The 10,932-nt window shown below is 51.1% G+C and overlaps 1 protein-coding gene across 1 annotated transcript; it reads right to left on the bottom strand.

Moving 5' to 3' along the window:
• Positions 1–9,697: 9,697 nt before the first annotated feature.
• On the bottom strand, positions 9,698–10,342 carry Neurog3 (neurogenin 3). The gene has a single exon (XM_005360100.1). It carries the CDS (start codon positions 10,340–10,342, stop codon positions 9,698–9,700), a length of 645 nt encoding a protein of 214 aa, XP_005360157.1.
• Positions 10,343–10,932: the final 590 nt, after the last annotated feature.

Raw genomic sequence — 10,932 nt, 5'->3', positions numbered from 1 at the left:
TTTGGAGCCTGTCCTGGAACTAGCTCTTGTAGACCAGGCTGGTCTCAAACTCACAGAGATCCGCCTGCCTCTGCCTCCAGAGTGCTGGGATTAAAGGCGTGCGCCACCACCGCCCGGCGACTTTAAAATTTTTTAATGTGACCATTTGGAGGGAGATCATGCCCTTCAGTCAGAGCCCTTCTGAACTCTGCTTCCAGATTCCTGGAATAAACAAAAACCCTGCAACTACTAAGATCAGGCCTCATCTATACCACAGACCCAGTGGGCTACTTGCCTTCCCTGAGCACAGCGCCCTTGCCAGCCTGTCTTCATGTTGGAGAGTGCTTGTCCCCCTCCTCCAGGAAAACTCAGCATCTTAATATTCTACTCAGGGACCAGTTTCCTTCCTGTTTCTGTCAATCAATCAAGAGGCACAGGAGGACAGGTCACAGTGTCCTGGCATCTCTGATGCTGAGCACCCTCAGAGAAGCAAGTGCACACACATAAAAGGTGCTCACGTGGGATCGCGTGTAGAGCCTGCAAAACCTGAGATGCAAAAAGAGGAGATGGGGACCCAATTGGCTGACTAGGGGATTCATGAAGCACAGCTAAGCATGGTTGTGAGAACTGAGGCAGTGGGAAGTCAGCACTTGGAACCACGCTCACTGCTGAGAACCTAGTGCCAGATGAAGCAGCAAGAGGACACTTGCTGCCATTCTAGGGACCTGCACCAAATCACCAGGACACAAAGCCAAGAGCTGACCCTTTGGGGCTGGAGAAAGAGCACTGCCGCTAGAAACTCTTCCACTAAAACCTCATTGAAAAGATGCGAGTGTGGATGCCAGCATCCACAATGGACAGCTCGCAATTGTCTGTAACTCCAGTTCTAGAGGATCCAAGACCTTATTCTGGTCTCTGCCTTGCACTGACACAGCACACACTTGCATGCACACACACACATATGCATGCACGCACGTGTACACACACACACACATACAAAATCTTTCTTAAAATAGAGGAATCGCAATAAAACTGACCTCTTGCCAGGACAACAGCAGCTGGCGAGGGTGGGGGTGGAGTGGTCACCAGAATGGAAATCACGGAAGCCTTATGTTTCTGCAAAGTGCGGATGCATGCTGGATACTGTCCCTGAGTCCTTTAATTCTGACAGTTATGCCGCAAGAGGCCAACATTGTTTCCTTTCACCAGTGATTGACCTGGTCAGACCCTTGGGTCCAATGCCACACTCGGGGGAGGAGGAGCTTGAACTAGAACCCCAGGCCTTTGTCTTCACAGACTATCAGCTACTATACTGTCGCATTCAGTTCACACTGAGCCAACGCAGGACAGTGAAGGCTACACCACTGGAACCGTGTGGTTCCTGGGTTGCTTCAGCGTAACCCACCGAGGATTGCTGAGCAGAGTGGCAGGCATGTGTTCCAATTGTGATTGACTCTTAGGCGATAATTCCTGAATCTGGGCAGCGAGCGTGAGAGAGTTCACAAAGCTCTTCTCTCTAGACATCTAGGATAAAGCTAATGGGCTCCGGTCCTTACAGTTGCCCATCACTGGGTAATTGTGAATGTGGTGCCGAACCTCCCTGAGTCTTCACGTCTGTGCTGGTCCATGTCCCATCTGCCCTGACTCATTGTGGGACTGTAGTACTGCCCAGGCCATTCCCAAGGAATACAGAGAGTGGAACAACATCCGGGTCAGCCGGGACACAGGGCCCCATCTTTCTAAGAGAGGTTACAAACTCCTTGTACCTGGAGAGCACACTTTCGCCTCCTAGTCCCTAGGAAAAAAAAGTCTGGCTGGGTTGGCTGCATGTTCGGACTGTGTTCAGACTCCTAGTGTATATGTGTACACACACACACACGTGTGTGTGTGGGGGGGTGTGGACATGGATATGTGTGTAACTTCGCCGTGTATTTCTCATTCCACCTGTGTGGGTCTCCTCTCTTCTTCCAAGTCGCCACCTGTTCATTCCTCATTCAAAAGGGGCCCATGAGTCGGGGGGGAGCAGGGAAGAGTGGTGTCCAGACCCCAGGGCAGGCAAATGAGGCTCTGGGCCTCCCAAACACTGAGGATGATAAATGGGGTCCAAGTCTTTCAGGCTTCATTATAGAGTCGCCATGGGTTTGCCCAAACCATGGCAACCGATTCAGGCAATGACTAACCTAATAAAGCAAAGGCAAAGGGGGAAAAGATGCATTCAAGACCCCAAGTCAGGCCCTGGTTCTCCAGAGGCAGTAAATTTTCTTCAGTGGGTGTTGTGTCCAGGCCCCAGACATCCTAAATCTCTGCCTCAGGAGTGGGGGGCGGGGAGGTTTGTGAAAGCAGTGAGTGGACAGGGGCGTGGGGTGGGGTGGGGTCGGGGGATTCAAATGAACAGTCAGTGTGGCGGGCCAGTGTGCATTCAGTGTGGCAGGCTGGGTGTTCTGGGCCTTCTGCAGAAGTCAACCTAAACCCCGGGGATTAGGAGGCACCTGCTACAGGCTCAGGAGTCAAAGAAAGTACCTAGAATTCCTTCATGTAAGCTCTAGTACGCTTGTCTCAGAGAGTCCGAGTGTGTCACATGTGTGTGTGTGTGTGTGTGTACAGGCATATGTGTGCAATGGCGAGCTAGTTCTCCCCTTCCATCTCTACCTGATGAGCTGGTTGGTTTTTGTTAACTTGACACAAACCTAGACACATCTGGGAAGAAGGGGTCTTAACTGAGAAATTCCTCCTCAAGATTGCCCCGTAGGCAAGTCTGTGGGGGCATTGCGGGTGGCGCCATTTCTGAGCAGGTGGTCCTGGGCTGTAAGAGAGAACAAGCCAAGCTAGCAACGGGGAGGAAGCCAGTAAGCATTGTTCTTCCACGGAGCCTGCTTCAGTTCCTGCCTCTGAGTTCCTGCCCTGGCTCCCTTCCGCGGTAGACTGTGATGAGAAGAGTAAGCCAGATACTTTGTTTCTTCTGGTCGTGGTCTTTATTACAGCAACAGAAAAGTAAGTAATAAATGAGGCTATCGGGGAAGTCAGGTTGTGAGGCTGCCGAGCAAATGCTCTTACCTGCTGAGTATTCTCTCGGGGGCGGGGCATGTGGCCAAGATTTCTGTTACCGTAAATGTGATAGACACCTAAATGGTTGCCCCTGGAACCTCTGTCTCCAATTCCATATTCCTTTGCAAAACCCAACCCCTGGGCAGTGGGCAGGACTTCCTGATTTTTTTTCCTTGTGAGCTGAATGTCACTAAGTTGATGGATTGTCATGTGCAGACTTTCATGTGTGGATGGTCACATGTGGATTGTTACTTCTCTCTCTCTCTCTCTCTCTCTCTCTCTCTCTCTCTCTCTCTCTCTCTGTGTGTGTGTGTGTGTGTGTGTGTGTGTGTGTGTGTCTGTGTAATAATGTTTTGATATGCACCTCAGGCTGGCCTGGAACTCTTGCTATTCCTGCTTCAACCATCTGAGAATTGGGTTACCTGAGCTGGGTACCCCCACCAGGGTTAAGCCCCCTTTAAAATTTAATTACAAAAAGACTATAACCCCTGTCTTGGGTATTTCATACCTTGTATGCTTTCACTAAGTAAACCCAAAGAATGCCTTTAATCCCAGCACTGGAGAGGCAGAGGCAGAGGGCAGGTGGATCTCTGTGAGTTTGAGGTCAGCCTGGTCTGCAGAGCAAGTTTCAGGCCAGTGAGGGCTACGCAGTGAGACCACGTAGCTCAAAAACACATACATGCATTCATACATACAAGGAAGTCAGTGGCCATATTTTGAGCTGTCCTATGTGACCAAAACCGTGTGAGAAGGACCAGAGGGAGTTCTCTATCCCTCCATCAGTGAGGATCTAAGGCATTCTTCCCAACAGCCTCAGATGAACTGAATGTTGGCCACAGCCACACAGACACATGGAGATGTGTCCTCCAGTCAGATTATTCCGGTGACAGAGTATGCCTACCTGATGACCCTAGCTACAGCCTCGTGAGATACCTTGAGCCAGAGGAACCCAGTGAAGCCACACAGAGGTTCCTGACCCTCAGAAGAGGCGTGTGTGCACTATGGCTGACCTTCAGAAGTGTTGTGTAATCTGTTACACAGTGATAGACACCTAGTCGAGCAGAGGTGGTTTAGCATCTGAGTGCTCGGTAAACCACATCACCTCTCTGGTTAAGGTGGGAAAGTCGTTCCTGGGCCTTGCTTTCTCTGCTAGTCATCTATAGGGATGAGATGAGATGAGATGAGATGAAGGAGGTCCCCTAGTGGAGACTCATTGAGTCGCTGGCATCACAGGAAGTGTACAAACACACCTGCCATCTTCCCAGTGCCCTCCATGTTTATAGCTGGAGAAACCGAGTCTTGGAGCAGCTAAGTAACTTGCCGGAGTTGATAGAACTATGAAGTGTCAAAGATAAGACAGCTGTCATGCCCTGTCTCTTTCCATTGGCTCATTGAAATGATCTCAGGAGGAATCGGCTACACGATGGCATTGCTACTCTTGAGCTCAGAAACACCATAGCCACCATGAGAACCCAGGTTTACGACGGTAGATGAGGTCTCCTCTAAAATAGGTCCATGGACAGTCAATATTGGTTATTTTGGTACAGAAGAAAATATGAGTTAACCTTGTGTCTACCAATGAATCACCCTCTCACTCAAAGATATTCGCCTGTGTGTAGATGCTAGCCAGTGGGTGGAGGGCTAGAAATTCCTAAACAAACAGGTCTACCCAACCGTTTCTGGAATTAGAATCAGTATATAGAGGATAGCATGCCTGCCACCCACTGTCTACAATCTGTGAGATCTGAAAACAGGTGCCCACCAACTGATAGATGAATAAAGAAAACGTGACATATATCCACAGTGGAATAATATACAGCAGCACAGATGGCACCGGAGAACGTGACACCGAGGAACATAGGCCAGGCACAGAAAAAACATGTGTGATCTCACTCATCTGGGGAACTAAAAAAAAAAAAATGACATCTCAAAGAAACAAAGACTAGAGAAGTGGGGACCAGAGAGGGAGGAGGGAGGAGGGGGCATGGGAAGATGCTCATCAAAGGGTGCAAAGCTTCAGTTGGACTTGAAATTAGCTTCACTGAGTTGGCAAGCCTGTCGGGTGACCCCAGTTGTGTGCGATGACACATTGTATATTCCAAAACAGACTTTTCTTATTCTTGGTACATATACATGCATGCATACACAAGTGCGTGCATGAATACACACACACACACACACACACACACACACACACTAGGGCCAGGGAGATGGCTCAGCAGGCAAAGGTGCTTGCCACCAAGCTTGAGAACCTGAGTAGGATTGCCAAAACTCACATGGTGGAAGAAGAGAACTGACTGGCGTCAAGTTGTCCTCTGACATCTACAGGTGCTGTGGTGTGTGTGCACTTACCCACCTGCCCAAAAGAGTAATGTAATTTAAGAATAACTCATGGATGAAGTGATGAGTATGTTAATTTATTTTATTGACTCTACAGTGTGCACATAGATCACAGTGTCCCATATATGTACATGTCGATATTTATGTGTCAAAGGGAACCTCTGATGGGTCAGTATTTCTGAAAGTGAAGGCAAGGCATTGTGAAAAGAGAAAGAGGGAGGCGGTTTTCTGGGCCGAGAAGAGGACAAGCCCGGGAGCATATTTTGTGCTGGGTCAACCTGACTGTTTCAGCACCATGGCCAGGGGCGTGCTTAAGGCTTGAGGATCTAAGCAGTCGATCAGTGACATTTCTTTAGTCTGTCTTGGACCAATAGGTCTTGGAAGCAGAGGTAATGGAATCTGGCCAGGAGACCTAGAAACTGAATTGAGCAATGCACGATGGAGTTTCTGGACCTTACTGGAACCCCAGGGAACTGGCTGAACTCCAGAGGCTTGTCCTCTCTAGCTCCTTCTCCTCTTCTATCTAAAGGCACAGAGTGAAAAACACCAAACTACTAAGTTAGAGTCAGTGTCTCAGGTGTATTTTCTCCCATAGTCACCAAATGACCACGGGCCTTATGGAAGTCACTTCTGGGCTCGATGCTCCCATTACTGAGGCCATTCATCTTGCCCTGCGCTCTGGCATTAAGATGTTACCTGAGATGGGTGCCTAGTCTCAAATCCCCTACACTCCATCCCTACATCTGGCTCTTGGAAGGTCAGACAGGCAGGTCAGCAAGTGCCAGGTCCTGCTTTTTTTTCTTGAGCAGTGGGCTGCCAGAAATTTGAAAATTCATGTATACCGGGGAGCGGGGACTCAAAAGAGAGAAGTTGCATAAATGTAATTAGATTTGCTTGGTGTTTAGTCTGTAAACTACCCCACCCTGAGCCTTCCCACACTGACCTTGGTGCTAGGAACTTAAGGGTGTTTTACACCATTCCTAGTGGAAGTGTGGGTGGGGTGGGGGGTGCTGTAATTTTATTCTTTGTAAGCAAAGCCAGAATCTAGTGGATGGGTTTTTAGAAACTGTCTCCAACTTCCATTTTGATTTAGCTTAGAGGACTTGTCCAAGGTCATACAGCCCGGTAGCCCAAAGGGAAGGGTGCTCCCAGCCTTGCCTGCTTTTGTGCCAGCCCAGTGGACAGGCTCCCAGACATTAGCATTCCAACAGCTCTGGGTTGCTTTGTCCTCCAACCAAGGCCGGCTGGGGGTTGTGGGGGAAGGGTGAGATGGGGCAGGGCACCATAAATCTACCTGCTTGTGTGTATGCCGAAGGGCTTGGGGAGGGGTGGGGTTGATTCATGCGCTGTTCTGGGAGCTAGACTTGGACTCAGACAAAAGCACGAGAGGATGGAGATTCACTCTACCCAATGGGCTTTTCCTGACAGGATTTGGAATCTTGTCAGGGTTTCTGGGAGCTGGGCACCCCAGGCCACAAGACCAACCAAGGAAAGCTGGCCAGAAGGAGTTTGCAACAGGTGTACTGAGCTTTAAAACATCCAATGTCCAGAGAGGTGAGGGGCAAGGCTGTTTTGAGTTGGATTCACACCTCCCACACTTCCAAGAAGGGCTCTCCAGGAAGAAACACACACTGGTGCTGCTATTTAAGCCACAGAACCCTAAATTTTGCAGGAATTTAAATCAAACCCTAAGCCTTTATCCACCCATGCCCCACCCCACCCCACCCCACCCCCCAACTTGCAGAATAGGCGACATAGCTCTGGAATCAAATCCACACTTAACTCTGGGTAGCAACTGAGCCAGGGTACTTAGATTGTACCTGTGTACATTCAGGGGGGTAGAGGATGAGGCTGTGTGTGTTCACCTACTCCCCTTTAGAGAGTGCTTGGGGAAATGGACAGTGGGGGCACCCCAGCCTCTTCCATTGTCCAGACACTAGCTCGCTTCAGACAGTCACTTGTACCAAAGGAGCTCCCATCCACCCTAGAGAAACACTACTTCCCACAGCCTAAAACAGGAAAAGGTATCTTTCCACTTCAGTAATTCTCCTTATTTTTAACTCCACCCTCCCAGGACCTCTTTGGGCAAACCTTTTGCCATCAGAGCCCAGGTACTAGTCCCAGCCTCCTCTTGGGGCTTATATCTCATGCAATGACATTTCTTAGGTCTTGAATGACTTTGTCTATACCCATGCGACCCTTCCAGGAGGCAGGGGAAGCGTCCTGCTTTTCAGATCTGCCTATACCCTTCCCCCCACCCAGTACCAACACACAGCAGGCTTGGTCTGTGCAGCATGGAGCTGTTGACACCCTGGGCAGTGCCCCAGGTGAAAAGTTGGCTGTTGTTGAAGTTTCCAATAACCCATTAATCTCCTCCTCCCAGATTAAAGCCACCAACTGAAACAACACGCTGTTCATTCGCTTGTTTGCAGTGCCCACCCCCAGCCCCAGCCCCCCTGCAATCCCTGTCCTTGATAAGGAAGACAACTCTTCTGAGCGTCCTTTAGGGACTTGGAAATAGAGGGAACGTTCAGATCGAGAGGGGGGCGGGCACCAGAGAGAAAGACACAGAGGCATTAGCACCAGAGCCTGAGAAACTGCCACCTGTAGGCTCTAGGACAGAAGCAACCTACACAGATCACAGATCATAGTCACTGGCAGCATCCCTCCTGGTGGGTGTCACTTCTTTATCTTCCCCCTTTGGGTGGGTTCCTGGATATCTGACCTCCGTTTTCTTGTAACTCAGCAGAGCTTCTCTGAGGCAACGCCTCCATTCTCTGCTAACACCTTCAGGCCAGCTTGTAGTGCTACAGTGAACCAGTCTCTGTCAGTGAACTGCCTATAGACAGCTAGCTCAGTGGGGTGAAAAGCCAGGCCACTTTATGAGTGGATACACATTTCTAGGGGAACAGAGATCCCAGCTAGACCCTCTATCTTCGCTGCTAAACTGCTTGAAAATGTGGTTTTTTGAAGACCGGTTGGTAAAATGTGCCTTAGGAGTGGAGTCATGCTGGGTGTCTAAATACCTGGGGAAGGGGGGAATTCCTGAGGTGGTGTTCTAGGGATGCCTGTTAATATTCCAAGTTATAATTCTCTCCCTTCCCAGAGGGCAGTGTAGTTCTAAATCCAGGCAGATAAATGTGCAAGGGAGGGGGCTGAGGGGGGACTATAAAAGCTCCAGTTAGAGATTTGCCTTTCTTCTGAACCTGCTGTTGGAAATAGGCAAGTCTCAGAGAGAACCGGAGTTTCAGGCTAATGATTTCTTAAGAGGCTTCCTATCCTCTGAAATGGCCTGCCCTACCTCCAGCCCAGCACTCAAGGTAGAGGCTCCAGACCCCAGAAAAGTCCTCATCTCACTCTGGGGAATAGAATTGCCCAGCAGTGGCTACCACCCTCCTCTCCTTCTCTCACGCATGGGGTCATCTTGCTGAAGGGTCCATTTTTTATTAGTTAGCCCAAAATCTCTATCACCAGTCCCTGATACTCTTATGTACAAAATATAAACTTTCCTACCACAAAATAGCATCAATAAATACAAATGTGTAAAACGGGAGAGAAAGGCATATAATTTACCATAACAAAACCCATTTCAAATGGCTTTATATGATTTACACGCTGATTTTTCCTTTTTCTTTTCCTTTTTAGGGAGACAAGCAGTGCTCCAGGAACCTGTCCCTGGAGTTCACGGTTTTAGACGCAGGCGCCAAGCTGGGGAGATGCTCCCAGCCATAGCAGGGCTTTCCCCATTCACAACCGAGTCTCCCCTTCCGGGGAGGGCGATAACTTGAAAAGTGCAGAAGGAGAAGGCAGAGGATCACCTTTGTAAATTAAGGCAGAATGGTGCGGCCCGGAAACCCTGCCCGCATCTGATGGGCAGCCGAGAGGATGAGCATTGTCTATGGAGCGAGGTGAGTGAGCAGGAGCTGGATGAGAAAGAACCAGTGCAGTGAGACCCAACACTGGATTAGGCCACCCTGCAGAAAGCGACGGTGGGAGGCTGACTGATGTGAATGAGGGCAGGGTCACCAGGAAGTTTGAGAGTCTCCCCTTGTGTAGAGCTACTATTCTTGTCCGCTTGGAAAGAGAGTTTGAAGATGCTGCACAGAGGAGATTTAAGAAACAATGCCTGTTTTCGCCTGCTTTGCATGGGCAGCAGCCAGGGTGCTGTAAGCTTTAAGGAGAGCCTGGTTGAACCAGCAAGGGGGCCAGGGACCCGGCTAGTGAGAGCCAGAAGGAGCAAGGATGCTTGAGAGCCTCCACTACCTCCCACCTCAGCGGCTCTAGCTCCCTCCCTTTCTGCCAGCACCCACCACCCAGAGCCAGACAAGTCTCTTCACAAGAAGTCTGAGAACACCGGGGCGCCCGGAAGCAGACAGGAGGGGGAGCTGGACACCTGCAGGCCAGGGAACTCTTCCAGCGAGGCAGTAGGGCTCAGGCTGCCAGCTTGAGAAACTGGGGAGTAGAGGGAGCCCCAGTCGCCATTGGAGCCACCTCCCGGGCTGCCCAGCTCCTCACAGGGAACAGTGGTCTCCGGCCCGTAGAAGCTGTGGTCCGCTATGCGCAGCGTCTGAGTCAGTGCCCAGATGTAGTTGTGGGCGAAGCGTAGCGTCTCGATTTTTGTAAGTTTGGCGTCATCTGGGAAGGTGGGTAGCACACCGCGCAGCGCATCCAGCGCGGAGTTGAGGTTGTGCATACGATTGCGCTCGCGGTCATTTGCCTTCTTGCGCCGGCTTCGTCGTTGCTTGCTCAGTGCCAACTCACTCTTGGGCCGGTTCCGCCCTCCGCGCCGTGCGCGGAGCTTCCTCGAGGTCCCTCGGCAGTCACCCGCTTCTGCTTCGGAGCAGTCCCTCAGCTTGAGAGTGGGGCTTGGTGGGGTGAATTTGGAGCTGAGAACTTCATTGTCTGAGGCTCCGGAGAAAGGTTGCTGGGTGTCTTGGTGCACTTGGACGGTGGGCGCACCCAAGGGATGAGGCGCCATCCTGTGGTTGGGAAAAAAATGGAAGGGTCAGAGTGAGACAGTCTCTGCTTTAGAGGCCACGCCACGCGGGATTGGGGTACCGCCTGCCCCTTATCTACCCTTTGGTGGTTTCTAATTGTTACCTAGTCCTCCCGGAGCAAAAGAATAGAGAGCGGCGGGTCGGTCAGTGTCAAGCAGCAGCGGACAACTGAGCGCTTCTGTTCTCTCTGAAGTTCTGCTGAGCTGCAAGCGCCCTCGCCTGGAGTTAATTGCGTCTGGAAACAGAAGAGAAGCTCCTAGGGGGTCTCCTCCTGAGCCCCAGGGGGATTTCCTGAGCTACAAGTCGTGTGCCCCTTGGCACGCTTTATCTGCTCGGCCCGGGCCAGGAGCGTGCCTGCCCGGCTGCTGCCTGCACCACTGGCCAATCAGCAGCAGGGGCCCAGGGGCCAGGCCACGCGAGCCGCTCCCCCCCCAAACCCCCACCCACGGAGCACAGCTGGATTCCGGACAAAGGGCAGGGATGGGGGGGAGCAGTGCTCTGTTTGCTCCCCCACCCCACCCCATCGCGGGCTAGGTCCCAGCAACTCTCGGTTCCTCAAAGAGCCTCGCCC

Source organism: Microtus ochrogaster, linkage group LG2 (genome assembly GCF_000317375.1).
Source record: "Microtus ochrogaster isolate Prairie Vole_2 linkage group LG2, MicOch1.0, whole genome shotgun sequence".
NCBI lineage: Eukaryota > Metazoa > Chordata > Mammalia > Rodentia > Cricetidae > Microtus > Microtus ochrogaster.
This window is presented reverse-complemented; position numbering and strand designations above follow the sequence as displayed.